The sequence below is a fragment of the Sebastes fasciatus genome, chromosome 3 (assembly GCF_043250625.1).
Source record: "Sebastes fasciatus isolate fSebFas1 chromosome 3, fSebFas1.pri, whole genome shotgun sequence".
NCBI lineage: Eukaryota > Metazoa > Chordata > Actinopteri > Perciformes > Sebastidae > Sebastes > Sebastes fasciatus.
In genome coordinates, this window is record NC_133797.1 from 15232056 (window position 1) to 15259713 (window position 27658).

The 27658-nt window shown below is 39.6% G+C and overlaps 1 protein-coding gene across 1 annotated transcript in view; it reads left to right on the plus strand.

The window, feature by feature from the left end:
• The first annotated feature begins 1993 nt into the window (after positions 1 to 1993).
• smc3 (structural maintenance of chromosomes 3) overlaps positions 1994 to 27658 on the plus strand; it is a 33547-nt gene continuing 7882 nt past the window's right edge. The window contains exons 1-24 of the mRNA XM_074629197.1: positions 1994 to 2184; positions 4488 to 4563; positions 5283 to 5321; positions 5434 to 5501; positions 5796 to 5867; positions 6611 to 6690; positions 6791 to 6869; positions 7716 to 7833; positions 7997 to 8172; positions 8369 to 8449; positions 9446 to 9610; positions 11326 to 11447; positions 11882 to 12095; positions 12298 to 12401; positions 14495 to 14594; positions 16553 to 16713; positions 16941 to 17082; positions 17306 to 17456; positions 18661 to 18813; positions 21918 to 22069; positions 22262 to 22420; positions 24412 to 24519; positions 24861 to 24969; positions 26217 to 26464. Coding sequence (XP_074485298.1) covers positions 2170 to 2184; positions 4488 to 4563; positions 5283 to 5321; positions 5434 to 5501; positions 5796 to 5867; positions 6611 to 6690; positions 6791 to 6869; positions 7716 to 7833; positions 7997 to 8172; positions 8369 to 8449; positions 9446 to 9610; positions 11326 to 11447; positions 11882 to 12095; positions 12298 to 12401; positions 14495 to 14594; positions 16553 to 16713; positions 16941 to 17082; positions 17306 to 17456; positions 18661 to 18813; positions 21918 to 22069; positions 22262 to 22420; positions 24412 to 24519; positions 24861 to 24969; positions 26217 to 26464 — 2892 coding nt within the window. The 5' untranslated portion in view covers positions 1994 to 2169. The remainder of the gene's footprint in view (positions 2185 to 4487; positions 4564 to 5282; positions 5322 to 5433; positions 5502 to 5795; positions 5868 to 6610; positions 6691 to 6790; positions 6870 to 7715; positions 7834 to 7996; positions 8173 to 8368; positions 8450 to 9445; positions 9611 to 11325; positions 11448 to 11881; positions 12096 to 12297; positions 12402 to 14494; positions 14595 to 16552; positions 16714 to 16940; positions 17083 to 17305; positions 17457 to 18660; positions 18814 to 21917; positions 22070 to 22261; positions 22421 to 24411; positions 24520 to 24860; positions 24970 to 26216; positions 26465 to 27658) is intronic.

Here is a 27658-nt window from a genome sequence, read left to right on the forward strand (position 1 = left end):
CATCTGTTTCTCACCATCTAAGAATCCTGGATAAGGTGTTTACATGCCACCAGTGGTGGATGAAGTATTCATCCTTTACTTCAGTAAAAGTAGCAATAGCCTACCACACTGTGAAAATACTCCACAACAAGTAAAAGTCCTGCATTCTGTTTATTTATCCTAAGAAGTATGAGAATTTTCACACCAAATTTGGAGATGCATGTCTTCACTGGACAGGAAGGGTGGGAAGAATTATAATCTGAAAAGTAACTCGATCGTCACCAAAACTGTCAGACCAATTTAGTGAAATAAGAAATAGGCCTACAGTATTTGCCTCTGAGCTGTAGCCTAGTAGAAGTAGGCTAAAAAGCTGCATAAAATGGAAATAGGCCTAGAAAGGTAAAGTGGCCTACCTTGAATTTCTAAGTACATTAGGCCTACTTGAGGCCTAAATATTTAGCTAGATTCAACCACTGCACACCACAGTATCCTGTCAGAGTAGGCCTAATCCAGATAGCATATCCAGGTTTCTGAAAGGATATGATGTGTTAGGCCAGGGGTCTGCAACCTGCGGCTCCAGAGCCACATGCGGCTCTCTAGCTCCTCTCCAGTGGCTCCCTGTGGATTTTTAAAAAATAGAAATGAATAACTGTTTTCTGTTTACATTTTCATTTTTATTTATCATTGTTGTAGGTCTATGGTACGACGGTACGACGGAGTATTAGGGTCACATTGAGGAAAAAATAAATCTGAGATTTCGAGAATAAAGTCATAATATTACGGTAATAAAGTCATAATATTATAAAGTATTAATTTTACGTGCTGTTTTCTTTTTTTCTCGTTAAGTTATGGCTTTATTTTCTTAAAATTACAACTTTTTTTCTCGTTAAGTTATAACTTTATTCTCGTAATATTACGACTTTTTTTCTCATAATATTATGACTTCATTATTGAAATCTCAGATGTTTTTTTTCCATCAATGTGGCCCTAATACTCCGTAGTACGTTTGCACATGGGCCCTCACTGCATTAGACTTATATACTATATACTTAGACTATAAACTGTGTTACCTTCATCACAATGCTCAAATGTTTTGTGGCTCCAGACAGATTTGTTTTTTTGATTTTGCCTAAAATGGCTCTTTTGATAGTAAAGGTTGCTGACCCCTGTGTTAGGTCTACATTTGCAACACAAAACCATACAGCAGAAGAAGCAACAGTGACACCTGCAGTGACAGAGTTGGCCTTTATGAGCAGTTCTAGTCAGACCTCAGACCAGTGGTGCAACCTCTGGGTCTGAACAGTGAAGCTGACTGCATCATGTCTAGATTCATCATCAAGTGTAACCAGGGCAACTTTATCAAGTGTAACCAGGGCAACCTCATCAAGTGTAACCAGGGCAACCTCATCAAGTGTAACCAGGGCAACCTCATCAAGTGTAACCAGGGCAACCTCATCAAGTGTAACCAGTAACTAAGCAAACTATTAATGAAAAGTTGTGCTCACATGAAAACCAGCCACAGGTAAAGTTTCCCATTTGGAACAGAGTGGCGTTTAGCTTTCTAAAGGAAGAATAACTCTTATTGTTTGAGGATTATCAGCAGTCTTTGATCATTAACAGCATTGTTTCCTAACGTTGGTTTCTTCAGGTCATCATCTTGTTCTCTATCGACTCTTTTCTGTCTTTGAGCATTAACAACATTGTTTCCTAACGTTGGTTTCTTCAGGTCATCATCTTGTGCTCTATCGACTCTTTTCTGTCTTTGGCGCCTAGAAGACAAGACAGCCAGGACTGTACCAACTGCACAAAATAGGGAGATAAGTACACAGCAAACGTGTCCGACCTCTCATTTACACGCAAACACATGCGATCAAAGATTGAAGATACCGTACTAATAAATAAGGCATTTCTCCTAATGTCTCATTCTGTCTAATTTATTTCTCTACCACACATAATTTTGTATTATGTTTATTGCTACAATCCTGTTTTCACATAATGGTACAGTCCACTCTATCCCGCCCCCCGCCGCCATTTTCCATGTTATTCTCTCCAGCCTCACGGTTGTTTTACACATTTTAAATGCGTTAATTTCTATTATTTTGTTACGTTTTGGGGTTATTAAATTCCCGGCTTCTCCAGTATAGTGGAGCGGGGAGCTTTATCTCCAGACTCAGCCCTATTGAGACAGCCATGTACATCAAACAGGTAAGATGAGCTCAGCGTGTTGCCGACTCTAAGCTAACCGCCATGCTAACGTGAGGCTAACGGTTTGTCGGTTTTCTATTAAGGTTGCACGAGACCATACTGTAGTTGATTACATCACATGTGAATATGAACTTTGGTAGTATTGTGGTTGTCTAACTCGTGTTTTATCTGGTTAGCAAGCTTGTAAACCTTCATGACGTCCTGAATGAACACTGTGGTCATACAGAGTAGCCGACAGTCAGAAGGCCCTGCTGGATACATCATGTATAATACAGCTAGTGAGCTGAGCACAGCACGTTTACAGATTCAGTCTGTCTTATATCTTATATAGTAATATTTCTGCATTCAGAAATAGTTGCTGACTTGCTACTGAAGTCTATTTACATAACTTTGTGTAGCATGTGGCTGAATAGGAGGATGTTGTGATGAGGGTGGTCCTTTTATCCTGTATTAGACTGATCCTTCTGTTGTTCTTGTTCAGTCTGTTTATTTATTAGTTAGTCAGTCACATCTGTAATCGTTTTGGGTCCTGTTTTATGTATATTTTTTAGCTTACATACAGACGTAGGCAAAATTGTTGGTACCCTTCCGTTAAAGAAAAAAAACCCCACAATGGTCACTGAAATAACTTGAAACTGACAAAAGTAATAATAAATAAAAATGTACTGAAAATGAACTAATGAAAATCAGATATTGTTTTTGAATTGTGGTTCAGCAGAATCATTTTAAAAAACAAACTGATGAAACTGGCCTGGACAAAAATGATGGTACCCCTAGAAAAGATGTAAAATAATGTGACCATAGGGACATGTTAAACTAAGGTGTGTCCTGTAAATAGCATCACAGGTGTCTTCAAACTTTTAATCAGTCAGTCTGCCTATTTAAAGGGTGAAAAGTAGTCACTGTGCTGTTTGGTATCATGGTGTGTACCACACTGAACATGGACCACAGAAAGCTAAGGAGAGAGTTGTCTCAGGAGATCAGAAAGAACATTATAGACCTTCATGTTAAAGGTAAAGGCTATAAGACCATCTCCAAGCAGCTTGACGTTCCTGTGACTACAGCTGCTCATGTTATTCAGAAGTTTAAGGTCCATGGGACTGTAGCCAACCTCCCTGGACGTGGCCGCAAGAGGAACATTGATGACAAATTGAAGAGACGGATAATACGAATGGTAACCAAAGAGCCCAGAACAACTTCCAAAGAGATTAGAGGTGAACTCCAAGGTCAAGGTACATCAGTGTCAGATCGCACCATCCGTCACTGTTTGAGCCAAAGTGGACTTAATGGAAGACAACCCAGGAGGACACCAAATCATAAAAAAGCGAGACTGGAATTTGCCAAAATGCATATTGACAAGCCACAAAGCTTCTGGGAGAATGTCCTTTGGACAGATGAGACAAAACTGGAGCTTTTTGGCAAGTCACATCAGCTCTATGTTCACAGACGAAGAGATGAAGCATCCAAAGAAAAGAACACTGTACCTAATGTGAAACATGGAGGAGGCTCGGTTATGTTCTGGGGCTGCTTTGCTGCATCTGGCACAGGGTGTCTTGAATCTGTGCAGGGTGCAATGAAATCTCAAGACTATCAAGGCATTCTGCAGCGAAATGTGCTGCCCAGTGTCAGAAAGCTTGGTCTCAGTTGCAGGTCATGGGTCCTCCAACAGGATAATGACCCAAAACACAGCTAAAAACACCCAAGAATGGCTAAGAACAAAACATTGGACTATTCTGAAGTGGCCTTCTATGAGCCCGGATCTAAATCCTATTGAACATCTGTGGAAGGAGCTGAAACATGCAGTCTGGAGAAGGCACCCTTCAAACCTGAGACAGCTAGAGCAGTTTGCTCACGAGGAGTGGGCCAACATACCTGTCAACAGGTGCAGAAGTCTCATTGAGAGTTACAGAAATCACTTGTTTGCAGTGATTGCCTCAAAAGGTTGTGCAACAAAATATTAAGTTAAGGGTACCATCATTTTTGTCCAGGCCAGTTTCATTAGTTTGTTTTTTTAAATGATTCTGCTGAACCATAATTCAAAAACAATATCTGATTTTCATTAGTTAATTTTCAGTGAATTTTTATTTATTATTACTTTTGTCAGTTTCAAGTTATTTCAGTGACCATTGTTGGTTTGTCTTTCTTTAACGGAAGGGTACCAACGATTTTGCCTACGTCTGTATATTGTTGTTGTTGTTGTGTGTCACTATGTTTTTATATACAAGCTGCTACAAACCAATTGCCCCTAAAGGGATTAATAAAGGTGTTTGAATTGAACTGAATGGAATTGTGTTTTTGTGCAGGTCATCATCCAGGGGTTCCGAAGTTACAGGGACCAAACTGTGGTAGACCCGTTTAGTCCAAAGCACAATGTCATCGGTGAGTATGTGCTCCTCTCACCTTTTCACTTGTGTTTTGTTTTATTATACCGTATTTTTCAATAGGAAAGGCAGCTTTATTTGTAGAGCACATTTCAGCAACAGGGCAATTCAAAGTGCTTTACATAAACATTCAAGAACATTGCGACAAAGTGCAAAAAGAACATTAAGACATAATTAAAACAGTTATAAAAACATTAAAGATTAGAAAATAAAAACAAGCTAAAAATAAAAGCTAGGATAGAAGCTAAAATAGAGTATAACACACAAGAGTAAAAGCTCTAGTGCAGTATATAAGATCATTATCTGGTTTAATAAAAGGCAGCAGCAAACAGGGAAGTTTTAAGCTTTGATTTAAAAGAACTCAGAGTTGGAGTTGGTCGTGCAGGTTTCTGGGAGCTTGTTCCAGATATTTGGTGCATAAAAACTGAACGCTGCTTCTGCATGTTTAGTTGTGACTCTGGGGACACTAAGCCGACCTGATCCAGATGACCTGAGAGGTCTGGATGGTTCAGAACATAGCAGAAGATCAGAAATGTATTTTTGCCCCAAACCGTTTGGTGCTTTGTAAACCAGCAGGAGTATTTTGATAAGATAAGATATGTATGTGTGTGTAAAGGTATGTACTTTGAATGAAGGCACATAAGACTTGTCTCATGTGGGTGGCTGTGTGCATAATGTCACCATGTCCTCTTTTTGTGTCTTTTTTGTCTGTTACAGTTGGAAGAAATGGATCAGGAAAAAGTAACTTTTTCTATGGTATGTCTGCCTCAATTAATTTTATTGACCATACAGCAGTCAAACATTTTTCCCTTCTGTGTAGTTATTTTTTGCTTTTGTCTAAAACTGTGTCTCTATTCTGCTTTGTTAGCCATCCAGTTTGTGCTCAGTGATGAGTTCAGCCACCTGCGACCTGAACAGCGCCTGGCCCTGCTCCATGTAAGTTCAGGCTAATGTCTCACACTCAGTCTCAGATCTCATCTACTGTAATGAAAATGGCTCTGTGACACAGTGGTTGTGTGTTCTTGTTAGACATGTTCTAGGCTAACAAAAGCTTGTTTAACTTCCTAATAACTGGTGGATTATAAAAGTCTTTATGGGATTAGTTGCATTTCTGTTATAAATGTGAAGTTTTGTAAGAGATTGAAACACAATGGGAAAACACATTTTAACATTCTAGGCTATTGATAAATGTAAACATTCAATCATGTTTCTTCTCCTCTGTCACTGTAGGAGGGAACTGGTCCTCGTGTCATTTCGGCTTTTGTGGAGATTATATTTGACAACTCTGACAACCGACTGCCGGTAGGAATGGCAAACATTTCATATTGATGCTATTTCTGTAATCACAGACACACTGATCGATTCTTTCCAACTTGATACTCTTGAAACCTTTCAGTAAGCCTCTCTGAGAATACCCTGTCTTCTGTGTGTATGTGATAAATACTTGGTTGTCTTAATTATTGTAGTCACTATAAACTAAATCTAGAGGTGTACTGTCATTTTGGAGTGTCGTCTGGATTGGCCAATGTAAGCTTTAGCACTTTTGTGTACAGCACTTGTGCCAAATTTAACATAACATAAAAAAGTATAGCACTTAACTACCAAATTAGCCACAGAATTTTAAAAAAAGATTTGAGGATAGACCACTTAACCCATTTTACACCTGCATTTGTACCAAGATTCTTAAAGATATACATCAATACCTGTGGCAAAAGTTCCAGATATTGGCATCAGCTTTAAAATATCTTTTCTCAACATCTTAGTCCAGACTACTAGTGGATGTGGTACATTATCACTATATTATGTTGTTGAATTCATGTTCAACTGTCTTCCTAGACTGCTGATGACTGCTATGACCAGTGATTGTAATCACACTGCCCCCATGTACACACAGTGCTTATTATTCTGATGATGAAGGCCTGGTGTTATAACCACTCTAGAAATCCTAAAATTGCAGCCTGGTAATACTGTGACATAACCTGCCAATTCTGCTGCTGCTGTGTATGATTCTCCTCTTGAACAGTGATAACTGTCTCTCCATCCAGATCGACAAAGAGGAAGTCTCCCTTCGCCGCGTCATTGGTGCAAAAAAGGACCAGTACTTCTTAGATAAGAAAATGGTGACGTAAGTATTTCTGTGGATGGACTGTCCATTTAATCACAGGAAATAACAACTCTGTGAATCCAAGTAATCCCTTGTTTGATGGTGTCTGTGATTGTTGCAGTAAGAACGACGTCATGAACCTTCTGGAGAGTGCTGGCTTCTCCCGCAGTAATCCCTACTACATCGTCAAGCAGGGAAAGGTGAGAAAGGAGTGGGTGCCAGCTTCACACTTGTTTAAGACATAAAAGCTTATTTTTCAGTGTTGTGTAATGCATTGCATTATTTAAGCACGGCTGTAAAAAGAGTGCCGACTCTACTTAGCTGGATTTCTTCAAATGATTTAAGGATTTGTGTCAAGAAATCAACATCTGCTAAAATGTATATGAAATAGGGCTGTCAATTGATTAAAATATTTAATCGTGATTAATCACATGATTGTCCATACTTGATTGCAATTAATAGCAAATGAATTGCACATTTTTTATCTGTTCAATATGTACTTTAAAGGGAGATTTATCAAATATTTAATACTTTTATCAACATGGGAGTGGGTTAATATGCTTGCTTTATGCAAATCTCTGTATATTTATTATTAGAAATTAATTAACAAAACAATGACAAATATTGTCCAGAAACCCTCACAGGTACTGCATTTAGAATAAAAAATATGCTCAGATCATAACATGGCAAACTGCAGCCCAACAGGCAACAACAGCTGTCAGTATGTCAGTGTGCTGACTTGACTATGACTTGACCCAAACTGCATGTGATTATCATAAAGTGGGTATGTCTGTAAAGGGGAGACTCGTGGGTACCCATAGAACCCATTTTCATTCACATATCTTGAGGTCAGAGGTCAAGGGACCCCTTTGAAAATGGCCATGACCGTTTTTCCTCTCCAAAATTAATTTGCATTAACGCGATATCATCGCTTTAACTTTGACAACCCTAATAGAAAATAAATAATTTTTCAGGAAGGAAAGTCTCAGCACTACCTTGAACAGCAGTGTGTTCCAACTCACGCATTATTTCAATGTTTCATGCAGATCAACCAAATGGCCACAGCACCCGACTCCCAACGTCTGAAGCTGCTGAGAGAGGTGGCAGGGACACGAGTGTATGATGAGCGCAAAGAGGAGAGTATTTCTCTCATGAAGGAGACAGGTAAAAGCTTCTTAACATCACTGTCTCATAGACTACTGTTATTATTTACAATTCCTACAACACAGCATTCGCCATTTAATTATAACTATCGAAAGAAAATGAAGTGTGCCGTTAGTAGTGGTTTACATGTTTTGATAAACAACCTGATGTGTGTGTTCCTCAGAGGGGAAGCGAGAGAAGATCAATGAGCTGTTGAAGTACATTGAGGAGCGTCTGCACACCCTGGAGGATGAGAAGGAGGAGCTGGCTCAGTACCAGAAGTGGGACAAGATGAGAAGAGCCCTGGAGTACACCATCTACAACCAGGAGCTGAATGAAACCCGCGCCAAACTGGACGAGGTAACACTCAAGAAAAACTAATTATGTACTCTGCATATACCGAGAAAAAGACTGAACATGTTAGACTTTTTGTTATTGACATCTGTTTTGGTGCAAGGGTGGGAAATGTATCACAGCCTGTGCACTAAAGAATGAGTTCCTTCCTCTGTTGTGTACGGCTTCAATATAAAAACTTTTTGTGTGGTTTTTTTTCCAGCTGTCCAGCAAGAGAGAGACCTGTGGAGACAAATCCAGACAGCTGCGTGATGCTCAGCAAGATGCCCGAGACAAAGTAGAGGTAAATAATTCCACCTTGCAGAAGAAGTATTAATATCTGGGATTAAGGAAGGGTGAAAATAAACATTGTAATTATTATCACACCATTATCTCTTAAAAAGAGTCACAATATTTAGTGAATTATTAACAAGCACATGGTCAAATTCCAGATATTCAGTGTCCACAAAACCAAATCAAATAGTTAAATAGTGCTTTAGTTATTCTAAGTAAGGATGCACCGATCTTTTTCAGTCCCGATAGCGCTACCTGGGCTTTGGGTATCAATCGAGTACCAATCCAATACCAAAATAATAAGCTTTAATAAAGCTCAAAATTAACAGGAATTACAATTCAAGTGTAAACCTTTTTAATGCAGCAACAATCAAAATGTAAACGGGAATTAAAATTCAAGTATGTAATGTATATAGTATATAAACATAGAATTGAATTTAATAGATTGGCCCCGTTGTCACCAGCTATTTGAGTCAGTATCAGCCCGATATCCGATCTGGTATCGGTGCATCCCTAATTTTAAGTACGGAATTGTCAATTTTTAAAAACAAGGTTACTCTGACTATCTCCCACTGTGACAGATTGTAATAAGATTTAACTTACTCATCATGCAAGCATGATTTGTGAATCAGTGTCATTATAGGAATTTTGTCAGGATGTGATTTGTAAGCGAAGACGATAAACAATGTCACTGAACGTAAATCCATCCAATATCTTGGCTGAAAAACTTAAGGCACCAGAAATGAAATGCGATACTACTTTTGAATAATTTAAACTTTTTTTTTTTACGTCCTAATGTAGGCAGACTACCTGCCACCAAATAAATACATACATAATTAATTTAACATATTTTTATAGGAATAATGTCTCCAACTCTCCTGACAGTATGTGGCTTTGGTGAATAAGTGGATAGTCGATTAATCACCGAAGAGGAAATTATTGTGTTTACACTCCTTTTGAATAAAATCTCACAGCCTGTTTCTTTATTTTGGCTTCCTTTCTGTAGGAGACAGAGCGTGTTGTGCGAGAGCTGAAGTCCAAGATCTCTGCCATGAAGGAGGAGAGGGAGCAGCTATCGGCCGAGCGCCAGGAGCAGATCAAGCAGAGGACTAAGCTTGAGCTGAAGACCAAGGACCTGCAGGACGAGCTGGCAGGCAACAGCGAACAGAGGGTACGGAAGCCTCCCATCTGCGTCACTCTGCACACGTGATGCTGCACCAGCAACACTCCCCAACCCCCTTCCCCTGCACCATCACTGTATGTAGAGAAGGATGGTAGTCTTTTTCAGAAAGAGGGGTACGACCCTCACAATTCTGTTAATTTTTTTATTCATCGATCAATTATGCAGTCTTTAAAATGTTTAAAAAAAGAGAAGTGAGATTACCAGAACTCAAATTATATCTTAAAATTGTATTTACTATTTTTTTGAAAACTTTAACTAGCAAATGTAAAATTGTCATTGATGAATTTCCTGTTGATGTAATTCATCAACTAATCAAAAAGCAGTTTGGCCTAATGTATAGAGTTGACAGTTTTAGTGCTAAATCTTTCAGAAGACTGTTTGCTGGTCCAATATTGGGGTGCATTGAGAACCAAAACAGAGGAAGCACCAGCCTGTATACAGACTCTTTGCACATACACTATACATCATTCCTGGCATGAGATTGTGTGTACAGAGCTGGCATGAGTCACTCTCCGTATGGCCTTAGTGTGTGTGTTTGCGTGCACGTGTGAGTATGAAGACGATAATCATACAGAACCGGCTTTATTGGCTCAGTCTGTGTGTGACCCATGATGGGTCACAGGCAGCATGCTGGCTGTTGGTTGGATGGAGCCCACCTGGCTTCGGCTGGCGGAGCATCAGCCAAAAGTTACTGGAGCAAAATGAAAAGCAAGGGAAGCAGAACTGCGTCACTAGCTGCTGATGGTTCTGATTTGAGATGGCGTTGATACAAGAGGGAAAGTAGAGGTTTTCATACCACCATCACCACCCACACTGTCAAAATCAGTAGTCACTGGAGGTATACTGTTGGGGAGATCCAGGTGAAAGATAAGATTCCTATTGAAGGTGGAGGAGAATGATTTTAAGAATGATTTTTAAATCTTGATGATAAGGATATTTTCAAATTATGTCTTCTCTGCATTTGCTGCTTTTTTCCTGTTATTACTGTTATTAAGTAAAGTAAAACAGACCAAAGTAGGTTGTAGTTTCCCTGCATTATCCCAGGTTTTTCAGTTGTGACAGTGGTTTACAGGTATTGTCAGTTATAGTGATGGGAATTGGGAATTTATGGTCATTAATTACAGTATTTGCTCTATACATATATATTTACTATAAAGTAAATGCATGCTAATTATTCTAAATAAAATAAAAAATCTACACATTAGGTACACACTTTTTTTGAGTTTACCCTGGACTCTAATGCCTTTGTTTTCTGAATTTATATTTATCCTACACCATAAATTACGCTGACATTGTATGAGATCTGTTCTCAACTTCTGTTGGCTTAATGGCAGAAGCTAATTAATTATATTAATTATAGGATTCAAACCCAATATGAAAATGCATCTGAGCAGCATAGGATATTATTTGTTGAATTATTTCCAATAATTTTGTTTTAGCATTACGTGTAGCACACAAATTATGCAAAAGCTCAAACTTAAACTGTTTACATTTTTGGAGTTCGATACGGTTGAAGGAGAAAATGTACCATGTAGATACATAGATAAAAATATGAAAGTAAATATAGGTACTTTTTAAAATCACCCATCCATCGTATTTCTTTCACAACAGCTTATCCAGTTTTCCCCCAGTTTTCCCCTCGTCACCAATTTGTTCTACATTTTGAAGATTTGTTGTAAAATCCCCCGTTCTCGCTCTTCCAGAAACGCCTGCTGAAGGAGCGGCAGAAGCTTCTGGAGAAAATCGAGGAGAAGCAAAAAGAGCTGCAGGAGACTGAACCCAAATTCAACATGGTGAAGGAAAAAGAGGAGCGGGGCATATCCAGGTAGGGATGACTCACTCTCAGCTGACGGCCAGGTATAACTCGATGAGTCAGTCATCACATTTTGAATGCATTTGGATAGCAAGAGATCAAGAGGTGGATGCAAATGAGATATTTGTGGATTCTCCTACAAAGTAGTTTGGTGAAGGTGTGAGGTGACCCTGAGGAAATCAGTCACACCTTTACTTCCTTATATGCAGCAGACAGTGTATTACATGGCTGTAATTGAGTAGACGAAAAGGCACATGGGTAGAGAAATGAGGAATTGTAAATGTGTAGTTGTGGCTGACAAGGTTGCTAACTGTGCACATGTCTACGTGCACAGTTTGTTGGAAAATGAACAGAATTAAGATGGCTCATTGATGTGGCTGCCTGTGTGAACTAGTGATTTAGTTTTTAAAAAACTTAACTCCCTCCGTGGTTTCACCTCCCTCCAGACTGGCCCAGGCTACACAGGAGAGGACAGACCTGTACGCCAAGCAGGGCCGTGGCAGCCAGTTCACCTCCAAGGAAGAGAGGGACAAGTGGATCAAGAAGGAGTTGAAGTCTCTGGACCAGGCCATCAATGATAAAAAGAGGCAGATCGCAGCCATCCACAAAGACCTGGAGGACACAGAGACCAACAAGGAGAAGAACCTAGAGCAGTACAATGTATGTTCGTTTTATTTAAAGATAATTGTAAAGTGATAATCTATTCGGTTCTTTTTTTATTAACTGAAGTTAATGTAAATACTTTTTAAAGGAACTTTTAAATGTCGCTGTATGATGTAATTTCTGTAAAAACTTCCTGTAGTTTCATTCTAACCTCTCGACAGGTGAGTGTATCTGACTAACTTTCAACTTGTTTCTTTAGAAACTCGATCAAGATCTAAATGAGGTCAAGACCCGCGTTGAGGAACTGGACAAAAAGTATTACGAAGTTAAGAACAAGAAAGACGAGCTGCAGAGCGAAAGAAAGTAAGAACCATGTCTTTTTTTGGACTTAATTTAAAGATCAGCCTTGCCTTGTGCTCATGCTTTTTATTTTTGTGCGGAGTTTCACAGAGTATATCTTCACTTCATTTAGATTATGGCTGTACCGAATAGTTTGAAGCTTCAATCAAAGTTGACTTTCAAATTCTAAATCAAATGTTGATTTAGAATTCGTTTGCTGCACTGCTTTTTTTTTTTGTTGCATTATTGTCTCGTTATTCTGTTTAAACCTGGTATTTCTTCAGAGTTGCAGATAAAGATCAGGCTACACTAATCAGTGTTTCCCTATTGGTACAATTAATATCTCCTGCTCCCGTGTTTCACCGGGTGAGGGCCTTAGCCTCTCCACGCACGCACGCACGCACGCACACACACGTGAAGAGAGAGAGAGAGAGAGAGGGAGGGAGAGAGAGACAGGTGAAGTAAAGATAACATTGTCCGTACCGGTTACAAACAGGCTCGATAGTGAATTATTCTATATGTAGCATTAGATTCCAGTAGTGGCTGCGTTAGATTGTTTCCGACTCATGTGATCCAGACATTTCTAAGAACTCCAGAGCGTTGTAAAACCAAAAGTCAAATTTATTGAAAAAAGATAAATTCACAAAATGTTATTTAAAGAAATATTCTGCTTCAATCCATATTTGATGGAGTTGAGCCTTTCTAAAACAACATTTTCACTGCGTGTTTGCTCTCCTGCTTGCTCCACACAAAGGGAGGCACTGACGAGTTATATTCATTTAAAGAAAGTTGATTTAATAAAAAAATTAATTGGATTAATCACATTATTCAACTTTAGGGTTTTGTTCGAGGATTTTCTTTCTTTTTTTTTAGTGTCATGACGTCATAAAATATGACGCCAGACATTCAAAGCTTCATTTGAAAACCTCAATAGAAGCTTCGAATGTAAAAAAAAAAAGAAGACGACATTTGGTACAGCTCTAATTTAAATGAATCTTTACATGAGTCATGCCTGCATCTTGCATTAAACTGAACAAAATTGTTCACCCTTCCTTTAAGCCGTTATGCTGTTTCCGCTTGACAACCTTTGGTTACATAGCAGAGTATTGTGTGCTGTGAATGTCACCGGGCCTTCTCTGTCCAGTTAAACAATGAGATATATTTATATAACAGAGAGGATGATGCCTCGGGCCTCTGCTGACAGACACCTTTTTGCTTTTAAAAGGTCCTCCAGGCTGGGTGAATTGTGTTGTGGGGTTAATTGTGAAAATCTAGTCAAGACAGCTGCTTCCCTGCTTTTTGAAACGCAACAAACTGAGCATTTCTATTCAAATTCAATTTCCAACTGTTAATTGAGACGACATGCTCAAGGCAAAATGTGTTATTTATTTAAAAAAAAAAAAGAGATAAAGACCTTTTAATTAAATGCCATTAAATTAAAACAGGAGTTCAGTACCACCACTAAATGAAACAGATTTCATGAATATATTCGTGTTTGTCTGATATTGAATCCAGCCTCCAGTTCACTGTGATCCATTGTTTAGGTGTAGTGGGTGAAAAAGCAGCATAATGACATCTTTGATAGAAGGAACACAACATGCAGACCCCACAGCTGCAAGCTATTAGTAGTGTATGATCTAAAAATATCAACAAAATTACCCTAATGGAAACAAGAGGGAGACTGTTTTGTCAGTTTTACTGTTTTGATTATTTAAATGTGATTATTTAACAAGAATTAAGTGACTTTATGTTTCACTGGAGGATCAAAAATATTTATTATTTGAAATGATGTGAAAATCTCTTAATAATGCATATAATGAATCTACAGTTATGAAAAAGGAGCCTTATTGTTAAAGCTACTGTGTTTCCTAATTTTTAAGAGAAATACATCTCAAATATAAAGACTTTTTCTTTCTTGTAAGACGTTTGTATTTATTCATGAATTATTTACATCAAAAATATTTCTAAAGGACATAACCATTTTAGTACAGTGTATCCTAGTTTTGAGGTGTTTTTATCACTGATTGACTTCTTCTGTGAGTATCATGGCTGCAGTTGGGTTTTGGTCTTTCTGGTGACATAAGTGTAACAGTGTGTGACTGTCTGTGTCTGTCCAGCTACCTGTGGCGTGAGGAGAACGCAGAGCAGCAGGCCCTGGCAGCCAAACGAGAGGACCTGGAGAAGAAACAGCAGCTCCTCCGAGCCGCCACCGGCAAGGTCTGTGGCATCATAATCGACTGCGTAATTATTGATTGTATAACGCAGCTACAGGATAACTAATGTACCTAATGCTTCCGTCTGGACAAAAGGGAAAGTTGTGTCTGTGCCGTGTGTGTGTGAGAGAGAGAGCACAGAAATGTAAATTCTTTTTCAGAGGATTGAAATTGTTGACATGGTATCATGCTAATCACTTCACTTGCACGGGCACACACACACACACACACACACACGCACACACACACACACACTTATGCCTAGTTCACACTACATGACTGTAGCCCTGATTTTCCACCCCCAACAGTTTTTGGAGCTCCCCGACAAAAACCCCAGATCAGAGGCAAATCGGCGTTGGCTCGTCGCTCACACATTGTCGCTCAAGCATCTTGTGTGAGCTGCTCAAAGACGCGAGCGGAGTGGCTTGCCGATGCCTCGCAGACACATTCCAGATATCTAGCATGCTAAATATCTGGACCTGTCGGAGACTCTGGCTGCGAACTACAGCCAATGAGAGCGCTAGACACGGGTTGAGGGGAAACCTGGGGGAGGAGGGGTCGCCTCTAACAACAGGAACTTACTGTATGTGCTGCACGGTGCAAAGTTGTTGTTGCACCTAGAAGAATAAATAGTAAAAAAGAGTGTGGAAACAGGCTTTTTTGTAAACTCATGAGCCGACAACATCAGCAATATGCCTCACGTTCAGTATCACGTCATTTACAGTGTATTTCTCGCATGTGTTTTCATGACAAAATGTAGTTTGGAGACGTCATCAGGGATTCCCCCTGGTGAAAGACCTTGTACAGTGTGACCCCCTGTCGCCGGTCAGTCATGTAGTGTGAAAACCACAACGGCTTAAAGACTCCTGATTACAAGACAGCAAGTTTTGTAGTGTGAACAGTACAGCGATCTGACGACTTTGAAAGTCGTGTTGTGTGAACTTAGCTTTACCTGCCTTTTTCTCAGGATGATACTTGTACGGTAGAGGTAGACATGCCATGCCACACATCTATTAAACCTGCACACATGCACTTACTTGCTGGATTACTGTGAGAGAGAGGAGAGAGAGCTGGCAAGTGAAGATAAATCAAACCCCAAGTGAAAAAGTGCCCCTCTCTCTCTCGCTCTCGCTCTCTCTCTCTCTCTCTCTCTCTCTCTCTCTCTCTCTCCATATGAGCCCACCTGAATACTGCAAAGGACTCACTTTGTGACTCAGCCAGTTGTCAGGATAGGTATATCAAATGGAATCATTCATCTGCGTTGCTTCTGGCACCTTATCATAACTGTCTAAATTTACATATGACTCACTCCTCGCTGCCTCATCCAGTAACTGCCAGTCGTTTCTTCTGGGCAGATAAAGCAATCAAATATCACTTCTGAATAATGTCTGCTGAGATGAAAGGCTGTTTGTAGCTTCATGGACAAATGTCCTGCGTTTTATTTTTCTTTCATTGGTCCCGGCTGACTCATCCTGTCTCCAGGACTGGCAACGGAGAGCAGGATGGACTCTTATCAATCCTCTCGTACCTTTTTCCATTTATAGTACAGTTCCTAGTGCTGCACAATATTAACATGTCTATACCTCACAATTTGAGCTACAGTATATTTGAAACAAATCTTTCATTGGGATTTTCTCCAGCATGCAACTTAAGTTTCACATATTTTTCACAGCACAGTATTTCATCTTCCTCATCTTCATGATTATCTGTAATAATGTTCTTTAGAGAAAAGATTATGGCTGCTTTTGTGATTTTAAAAAAATCCACCATTATTATGAGAACATTATAATAAGGATTTGGTATGTTTTTATGCTGCGTTAATAGTTGCATTAATATTCATATTTGTATATATTAGTGTATATATATATATTTAGTATATAAAATGATTGATTTTAGGATTAAATTCAGTATTTTTTGCTTCCCAATTGAAGTGAGACTCTTCTTTCTCTTGTGGTCATCCAGGCGATTCTAAACGGCATCGACAGCATCAACAAAGTCCTTGAGCATTTCCGTCGGAAGGGCATCAACCAGCATGTCATCAATGGTTACCACGGCATCGTCATGAATAACTTTGAGTGTGAGCCCGCCTTTTACACCTGTGTGGAGGTGACTGCTGGCACCAGGTGAGGGCTGCTTTTTACATTTTCACTGCTTGCTCCTTGTGTTGTTTTGAATGAAAGTGTCACTACCAAACGAGGTACAGATGTTGTATACATTTTAAATGCTGCCACAGATATACAGATGTGTGTTAGTTGTTTACAGTGACACAGCCTTGATTTGTAGTTTAAGCTATCCATATTTTTTCCTTGTCGTAACTCTATGTCTTTCTACCTGCTCCCATGTTTTCCAGACTGTTCTATCACATTGTGGAGACTGACGAGGTCAGCACCAAAATACTAATGGAGTTCAACAAAATGAACCTGCCTGGAGAAGTTACATTCCTGCCCCTGACCAAGCTGGACGTCAGGGACACCGCCTACCCAGAGACCAACGTAAGAAACATACATAAACTGCATCTGATAATGTAGGCAGTAAATTTGTTCTCTGAGAGCGAATGGATATAACTATCTCTGGAACAGTTGTCATAAAAGAAACTCCAGTTACACCAAACATATATTCCACTGTCACCCGTTCTACGGCAGACAGTTCTTGTTTGACGATGAGGTGTGTAGTATTTGCCACTGTGTTCATACCGACATGTTTCTGCCCCATAAGGACGCTATCCCCATGATCAGCAAGCTGCGCTACAGCAACCCCTTCGACAAGGCCTTCAAGCATGTGTTTGGGAAGACCCTGATATGTCGCAGCATGGAAGTTTCCACCCAGCTGGCCAGAGCTTTCACCATGGACTGTATAACTCTGGAGGGTAAGCTGACCTGTGATACACAGTATACTATGTACCTCTACCACAAGAACATAAAAGGAAAAAGAAAATCATGTGTAGTTTCAGACCAAAAGTGAGTCCGCAATCATCTGTTAAAATAAACAAATACTGTATGTGTGAAAATATATTGGTAGGCATTGGATCTAAAGAGTTGTTAGTTGGTAGGTTTATCACTACACAGCTTGGTACCAGTCTACCTGGTGATTTGAGCCCTGTTTCCACTGAATGGTACGGCTCTACTTGATCGACTCAACTCACTTTTGGTTCCAGGTCCTTTTGTCTAGCCGTGTTTCCACTGCAGATAATACCCCCTCAGAGTAGGCTGGATTTTCAGCTGATTGCCGTAGCGGCAGCGCATTAAACTGTCATGACATCATCTTCAACGGGACACTCACTGAATCATTTAAACGGCAACCAAATGGAGAAAAGTCTGCACTTCATCAATTGTACGGCATAGTTTTGCGAGCTGTCATTTAAAAAAAAATCGAGGTCAAGTGTATTAAAAATTGCGGTCGCTATTGACAGCAGCTTCACTCTGCAGGATGTCCCATGTTGCGCTAGGCTCCACCTTCTAGTACCGGCTCAGCACTCTTGGAACCTCAACCGAGGTGGTACCAAAAGTGTAGTGATTCTTTTGATACCATCCACAACTTTTGCTAATGAAAACGCAAAAATAACTGTTCTAATGTGTAACGAACTGAACTGGACTGCTTGGTGGAAACCTGCCATTTGTAACTTAACATGGCTAGTACATTTTATATTGACAGCATCAGCAATATTTGTGGTATCTTGCTCATCCCTTGACAGAAAAGGTAGCTAGTACTTCAATTTGTACTGTGTAATGGACCAATCCTATCATGTAAAACCTCTTCTCCAGAGGGCCCATGTGCAAGTACAGGCTGTGGAACAAGTATGAGCTGTGTCATTATTTGAACTACCCACCCTGTCTGAATAATACTCCCAGTTAAACTGTCTGTGTTGTTCAGAGGTTCTGCAGTGTCTTCTGACGGTGCTCTAAATCAGGATCTCTGACTTGCCTTTGTAACACTGAGCCTTGTGCATCATGGTTCAGTTTTTTATGTAACATGAATTTTATTTTTAGGACTATACAGTATATTATCATAATTCCAGTACCGTAGAAGTCTTTTCTCTCTTATATGCAGTACATTGTGTTGTGACCTTCTAGGTGACCAGGTGAGCCACCGTGGAGCTCTGACAGGAGGCTACTACGATACCAGAAAGTCTCGCCTGGAGCTGCAGAAAGACATGAGGAAGGCTGAGGAGGAGCTGGGTGAGCTGGAGGCCAAGCTCAACGAGAACCTGCGCAGGAACATTGAACATATCCTTTCAGTTTCGTCTCATCAAGATAATGTTACATCATTGATGCCCTCAGGTACATTTTGGTTCCATGTGCTCTCCATTGGGGAGTCAGAACACACAATTGAAATCATTTTCATTGTGAGATTTATATTAGAGTTTTAAAAAGCCCCTGTATGGCTGGCTGTGCTGCACACGTTGTTGCAGCATTACTGACAGTGAAAATCTGTAGGCGTTTCAATTTATATTTGAAAGGTCTCATTCTGTTGGCTGATTGAATGAGTTCGGGACTAGTTTACTCAGAAGTGAGTCATGCAGTTTCTGTAAAAACGTCACCAATTGATCACTTCATCAGAGGGACTGATTCTTTTCCCCCATTAAGTTATATTTGCTGTGTCTCAAGTTGGATACTTCCATGTAGCACACTGTGTACACTACGTACTTACTAACATAGCGTGCGTGAATTTCATCAGGATAGTGTTGTCTCAAATCGAACATGACTGTTGTGCACTTATTGGAAATGGCGATCACAACAATTGGACGGAGCATTACTGCCTACATTTGATCGTGATTGTCGCTCACCAAAATAGCTGCCGGTTGCTCACTTGACAGTTGTATTAAAACTGAATAAAAATGAACGTGATTTTTTTATTTTACTGGTATGCCCCCCGTTTCAAGGGATGTGGAAAATATACCTATGAGCACTATGAGTACCCTTTCCGGGTACTCATAGTGCACTGCATGTTGCCATACTTGTCAGTGTGAACGGCACTTGTGAACTCAAAATAGCGAATGTAAGTACGGAAGAACACACATTGAGACACATCAAGTGATTATTACAAAATGGGTTGAGTCACGTATGAATACAGTTATTATGTAAGTGGTCATTCCATGGGGTATACAGGAAGAAGTAGGAGTACAGGACATTAGAGGAAATATTTCTACATTTGAAAATGAATCATTCACCTTTAATTTAACTAAACAGACTTCATCCCCTTTGAAATATTGTTATATTTATAAAAATAATTGGATACAGCTACTCAGAGATCAGTTTCTCATCTTCTAGAAACGCTTATTTTTTTTCATGAAGTGTTAAATGATGAGTTTCACTTGGAACAAGTTTTTCCCAATTATTTTTACCGTTTACATATTTTTCAGGTTTCATGTAATGATGTTCTATATATTTAAAGGACAGCAGGCAGTACAAGGCAAGCTGTACTTTGCTGGTGTCTGGAGTACACTGAAATAAAACAGCAAGTGTGATAAACCGTAGGCAGGTTGTGATACTGGCATTCTGCACTCGGCCTTGGAGAAATGGAGGAGGAAACATAGTCGTAGTCAATATTTTGTTAGCGAGTGTGTTGGAAACCGAAAATATCGGTCTTAAAAATGTCGACCTTCACACAGTCATGTTCTGTTGATAATGAAGTATTTTGATTCATTATATGCCATCGTGCTGTGTTTGGGAGCCTTTCTCCTTTCTAGGAACTCTATTGAAAGAAGTTATAACACCCTTCAGTGCAGCCTTCGCTCAATTACAGTGTGATGTCACATGGCTGTGTCTGTGTTTTGATGTAAATCCATCTGGGTTATGAAGCTACTTCAGCCAGCTGGAGGCTGACTGAGGGGCAATGAGAGCAGATCTAAGCAGGTCAAAAAGGATTAGTGTATGTTAGGTCATATCGGCCAGAGCCATGACTCACTTCTGGACAGCCGATGAAGGCAAAACAGGCGGATCAGAGAGGATTTGCGTTTGCATGGATGGCATGTTTATGGATTATGGTCACTTCCGCCCAGGTATGATTATGTGTGTGTTTGCAGACCTGTGTGATTGCGTGCAGCTTCTCACTCGCAGCCCGCACTGCGTATGCGGGTTAATGTGTGCACCTGGTGATTACGTATATGTGTGAGTAGGCGGGGGAAACGGATGACTGAGCCGATGACATGGTGCTAGTCCTTCACTCCTGCAGCGGTGAGTCAGAACAGGTCAATTATTTAAAAGCTTGTTGTTGTTCACTCTCCACCTCTGCCCTGTCGATAAGCATTAGATTACGCTGATGCACCTCACCCATCCCTTCTATTTTAAGTTGCCATCTTCATTTTGCCACCAGCGCCATGTTGCAGCGGAAGTATTGAGGTCACGCAGTGTGCGCTTGCGTTGTGACTGCTCATAACTGCTACAACTCTTGTCGACTTATGTGAAATGCACCTGATTGATGTTTTATTCATGAGAGTTGAAGTGGTCATCACAGAGATTAAAGCAGGTTTATAAATCATTCAATTCAGGGCAGTTAGTGACCTGATGTCGCCTGTTCCCATTCAAGAAAATAATCAGATGACCTTAACCCATCTATTTCTTCCATCTGCTCTGGGCAACGGAGAGGGCAGTCCTCTGACCTTCAGCAGCTCTTTAAATCAGCAGACTGATTAGCTTCAGTGTTTGAGTCCTGTTAAACCTCAAAGGCCCATGTTTATTGTACGATCAATAAGCCTGTCTGTTGAATTAGATTAATGATGTGATGTTCAGCCCTCCCTAATCCTCTGCCTTGATATCAATGATGACACAGTCTTCCCTCGGAAGGCCAATCACGTTATTGAAGTTGCACTGAAAAGCCTACAAGCTCGCTGTCCTGCGACCTTTTATTTTCTAATGCCTCTACAGAAAAGGTCTCTGTTGCTTCTGTTTTTAGTTAATTCATGTATCGTGTTTTTTGACCTACTCTATGCTGAGGGGAAGGACAGTTTGCAGTTTCAGAAGTGCGAGTCTTGCAAAAGGCAAATGCAGTGTGCACCCCTTCTTCATATATGTTTACAATCTATAATGTTCTCATCCTGATTGTCTTTACTGTAATTGGATGTATGCCGTGCAGATTGTAAAGTCCATGAGGCTAATTTGTGATATTGGACTATATAAATAATATTGACTTGACTCTCACTGCTAGGCAGTGCGACAGAGGTAATGTGGACAGCTGTAGTCTGCTGGGTCATATCAAGTTGGGAAAACTATGAACAGATAAAGTCTGACTAGACAACTCAACTTGAAATTTCTTTGCTAAATGGCTACTGAGAGAAAAATGAAAATACGTAATAAACATTGGCTTATACTTCCTTAATCGCTGCCTCCACGCATCAACAATGAGATCGACCAACTGATGAACCAGATGCAGCAGATCGAGACACAACAGAGGAAGTTTAAGGCATCCAGAGACAGTATTCTGTCCGAGATGAAGATGCTGAAGGAGAAGAGGCAGCAGTCAGAGAAGACGTTCATGCCCAAGGTGATCATAATACTGATGATGTCACAATATCATCGTTTACACTTGTATACAAGCCAAGAGTTCAAGGTCACTACGATCTGACTGAATTATAAATTCTTCATTGTTTCTCATGATCTATGACTGTTCAACCTGTTCCCAGCTAACAGTCTGTCCGTGCTATCCGCTGATGTTTGACTCCTTCTTCCTCTTCAGCAACGCAGTCTCCAGAGTCTGGAGGCCAGCCTCCACGCCATGGAGTCCACCAGGGAGTCACTGAAGGCCGAGCTCGGTACAGATCTGCTCTCTCAGCTCAGCCTGGAGGACCAGAGGCGCGTCGATGACCTTAATGACGAGATCCGTCAACTTCAGCAGGTCAGCAGGAGGATTGGACAGAGACGTATGATCTGTGTCTGTTCCTATACACAGGATCTGTGGCGCAGTTTGTCAAACCTTGAAATATGTATGGATTTGTCTTAGAACGAGAAAAAAAAATAAGAAATGGTGGTCCAGTGCAATGAGTTACTGCTCATCCCTGGACCATTCATTTAAAACCAACCTCAAAAAGACTACCTGAGAGTAGGATTAGTTAATATCGATGCTTTCTTTTGCTGCTCGTATATAGTTGTATAATCTACAATATATATTTATTAAGGCTGTCAATCGATTAAAATATTTAATCGTGATTAATCACATGATTGTCCATAGTTAATCACGATTAATCGCAAATTAAACACGTTTTTATCTGTTCAAAATGTACTTTAAAGGGAGATTTGTGAAGTATTTAATACTCTTCTCAACATGGGAGTGGGCAAATACGCTGCTTTATGCTAATGTATGTATTTATTACTGGAAATCAATTAACAACACAAAACTATGACAAATATTGTCCAGAAACCCTCACAGGTACTGCATTTAGCATAAAAAAACGCTCAAATCATAACATGGCAAACTCAAACCCAACAGGCAACAACAGTGTGTCAGTGTGCTGACTTGACTATGACTTGCCCCAAACTGCATGTGATTATCATAAAGTGGGCATGTCTGTAAAGGGGAGACTCGCAGGTACCCATAGAACCCATTTTCAGGTCAAGGGACTCGTTTGAAAATGTCCATGCCAGTATGTCCTTGACAAAATTTAGCGAAAGTTCGGAGCGTTATTTAACCTCCTTTTGACAAGTTAGTATGACATGGTTGGTACAAATGGATTCTTTGGGTTTTTCTAGTTTCATATGATACTAGTCCTCACATCACTCTATCTTCACTCTAGCTTTAAAACTGATCCCGGTACAACCTCCGAAAGATCATTTGCTTGTTGGATTTTGATAGTTGGAAACCAGTCAATGAGGTCTATCTAAGATATTGGTCAAATGTAATTACTAATTCAGATTTGAAAACTTGAACCTTTTTGACATTAGGATTATATGACATCTCAATTATATGGAGCGACCATAAACTACTATGTTGATTCAGCAATAATGTGGGACGTGGATTTGAAGGATCATTTGGATCAGAAACCTTTCAGAGTTGCACTGTTAAGCTGAAAGAGTGGATGCATGCACATCCCTCCACCTGCTTGTATGCAGTTCAGAGAATACGCCTGTTACCTACATTTTGTTTGCGTGTCTCCCCGCCCTCGCCGCCTCCTACTAGTGTATTCAAATGACCTGACTGAGGTGAGAGTAGCAGGCAGCCTCTGTATGTGGGTTGTTCCTGTGATCCAGCGTTGCCCCCTCTTCTCTTTCACTGCCAGCTGCTCTCACCTCAATGAACTCTCAACCATTCCTGTTATCGTTGCACAACAAATCCGCCCCCACGACATGGAGACGTTCATGTTTGGTTCTGCCGTGTTTGCGGTTGTCAAATTATATTGCTGGCGACATAACACTTTGTTAGGAGTTATTATTAATATGGCCTGGACTTCAGTGAATGCACACACAGAGGTCTTTGTGTACCATTTTTGGGCAAAGACTGAATGCACGAGTGTCCGTATATGTTGTTCACAGATAACTACAGATGTAGCAGATATTAACCAGAGACTGTATTATACACAGCAACAGTTTTATTCAGTGCAGAGTGAGAAGTGGATATCGTTGTCACAATATAGTAGTCTGTGTAAGACGCCAAAGGCAGATATAATTCAAAACTGTCTTTTAGATGTATTATTGCTAACATTTCTAGCTCTCTGATGGCATCATTCTATGCAGCAGATCTCTTACATATGATACACAGAGCAAGAGAAAACTGTATTAAGAACTTCTTTTAGATATTGTGTTGCTATGAATGTACAAAATGTCTTGTTTGTCTGCACTTGTCAAAGAGTAACCGTTTGTATTTTGTGCGTTGATCCCTCTATCCACCCACAGGACAACAGACAGCTGTTGAATGAGAGGATTAAGCTGGAGGGCATAATGACAAGAGTGGAAACGTATCTCAACGAGAACTTACGGAAGCGTCTTGACCAAGTGGAGCAGGTACGCTGTTCCTTTTAAACTCCCTAGACTCATAAGTCTCATAGTACGGCTCTGCATACAGAATATTTTTTACATAGCATAATATAAAATGTATGTATAACTGCTATTTTGTTCTTTTTTTTTGTTGTTCTTAAAGTAAATTATACATACACGCATAACCAACACGTTCAAGGTTTATATTTTCAGCTGATAGATGATTCAATGAATGTAATGTGTTGACATCGTGTGCAGTTGTAAAAAGATTCAATGCTTTCATTCATAAAAGTCAGAAGAGAGGTGTTTGAATTAGCATGACCCTCTTTTTTTTTTTTTTTGATGTGGCCTAATTTGCATTGACACAGGAGCTAAATGAGCTGCGAGAGACTGAGGGAGGCACAGTGCTCACAGCCACAACGTCTGAGCTGGACGGCATCAACAAGCGTGTCAAAGAGACTTTGGCGAGATCAGAAGGTACGCATTGTACTAGACACAACACTGGGATGGTGAATGTAGCCTTGAAGGTGAACCGTTAAAAAACCCCAAAAAAACACGCTTTCCCTTAGGGCTGACCCGAATGCTTTAAAGCTTCAACTGTTGCCATGGTATTCAACCTCCAAATCAGTATTCGAATGCTTCGTTTTTTTTAAAAATATATATATTTTTTATATACAAGTATATAATAATAATGAATAAAATCCAAAATAGCCCATGAAATGTGCTAAATGTGTAAAGTAGTGTGGCAGCAGTACTGTCCCGGGTACTTAAACAGGGGAGATGGAGACAGACAGACAGAAGAACATATCAGCCATTGCAGTCGTAATCACATACACACACATTTGCACTAATACTTTAATCATGGCCAGAAAATGTTATATTAAAATGCATTAAGAGACAGATATAATGAGTTTTGGATTGTATAATTTTAGGATTTTAGCAGCCTTTTAATGTACTCGTCTCTACTTGAGAGCTGTATCGTTGAGTATCTTTTGTTTCATTAACAAAACAAAGCTTATTGCTATTGTCTGGTATCAATAATCTTAACTGATTTATTATCTACTGAGCTTAAAAGGATCTGTCATTGAGGAGTCTAAATTCAGAAACTGTAGACTGTCCTGACTGCAGATGGTGAAAACTGCTGTGATACGATTGACTCACAATGTGAATAATATGTTGTTCCAGAGACAGCTTGGCTGTTGTATAAATGTTCTAGTGGTGCTATGACTCACATGAGGTTGATAGAAGGCAGTCGTCCTGAATAGAATTAATTTGCATGGATTCATATTTAATCATCGTCAATAACTAATTAAAGACATTCTCACAGCATGACCTTATTCTAAAGTAGGCATTATATTCAATCCTTTGTTCTAAACTCTTTGCATGTCAATTTTACATTTATGATTCAGTGAACAATCTGATTTTCTTTTGTCTCTCTCTTTTAACAAAGTGTTAGGAATAGCCTCCATGTTGGTAGGATGGTGACGGTTTTAAAGCCAAATGTAGTATTTTGGCCACTGAATGAAGATGCAACTGAATGTTTATTTTTATTTTTAATTTTTTTTGCAGTCTGGCTCAGAAAATGATAAATAAAACTCTTAAAAGTTACTGAAATTAACTTTTCAAAAGCAGTGACTTGGCCTCTATGTTTATGCACTAATGTCTCATTTGGAATGAGAGTTCTACTGCACCACCCTCAACACCTCCTCAAATGTCTCTCCCAGATCTGGACCTTCTGTGCGACAAGACAGAGGTGGAGATCAAGGACCACATAAAGAGCATGGAGCGCTGGAAGAACATTGAGAAGGAGCAGAATGACGCCATCAACCACGACACCAAGGAGCTGGAGAAGATGACCAACAGGCAGGGCATGCTGCTCAAGAAGAAAGAAGAGTGCATGAAGAAGATCAGAGAGCTCGGCTCGCTGCCTCAGGAGGCCTTTGAGAAGTACCAGACCCTCACACTCAAACAGGTACACAATCTACACACACGCACACACAGCGCTTAATGATGATACATGATGGTTTTTAGTTTCATTTGTCAACATCAGCATCATCCAGATGTGCACTGCTACAATGTTATTGTTTAATGTGGATTTATATATTGCAGCAGATACTGTCTTTTAATTAATCACACATTTTGTATCCGTTCAAAATGTACCTTAAAGGGAGATTTATGCACACAGGTAGGTAGACAGGCAGGCTTCTTACAGTCCTGTGACCATGGATGTATAAAGAGAACTGGATACAGCATTGCAGGCGGGCTCCCATTAATTCCTATGAAAGTTGCTCAGTGGTGCACGAAGCAAAAAAAGCTTGACTTCTGAGTATAAATGTACTCATATCATCCGCCGATCTTCCATATCCATTGGGCAGGCGCAGTAGCGTTTCATTTAACCCCGCCTCCCAGCCCTCATGCACATACATGGAGGAAGGAAAATAACTCTGGATTCCACTATTAGTGCATTGTATGACTTTTAGGACCTAGTGATTTAAATAAGGGCTATTCAAGTGTTTGTACTGGGAAGTTGATTCAACTCAACAGAAAATATATATATATATATATATATATATATATATATATAATTAATACATTAATACATTAATCCATATCTTTTTTTTAACCACATTAACATACACAATAATCATACACCTGCTTATACAGCATACCACCATTTAACTACAAGGCTGTTATTTGGAAAGCAACCGTTTGTACACGTGTAGCTCATAAACTGGTGGTTACCATCACATATAACCAAACTGTTGTAGCATTTGGATAAATTCACGTTCTACTTAAAGTCAAAAATGAAACTGCAGTTAATGAGAACTGACTTTTGGTTTTGCTCTTGAAAATACATCTTAAGTAATACCTGTTAAACCAATACCAGTTCAAATATATATATTATATATATTATATATATATATATATATATATATATATATTATATATGTATATGTATGTATGTATGGTTACTTTATCCCCATGTTAATCCTCTTGTCTGCGAATCTTGTCCAAAGAAAAAGAAAAACAAAACTGGGAGACAAATGTCACTTTTCCACTTTTTATTTTATATTGTTTTGTGTCCATTTACATTTCCAGTGATTGAAGTGTTATTTTTACTGTACTTTTTGGTACCTTTTTGAATCTAATGTATTGTATGGTTGTA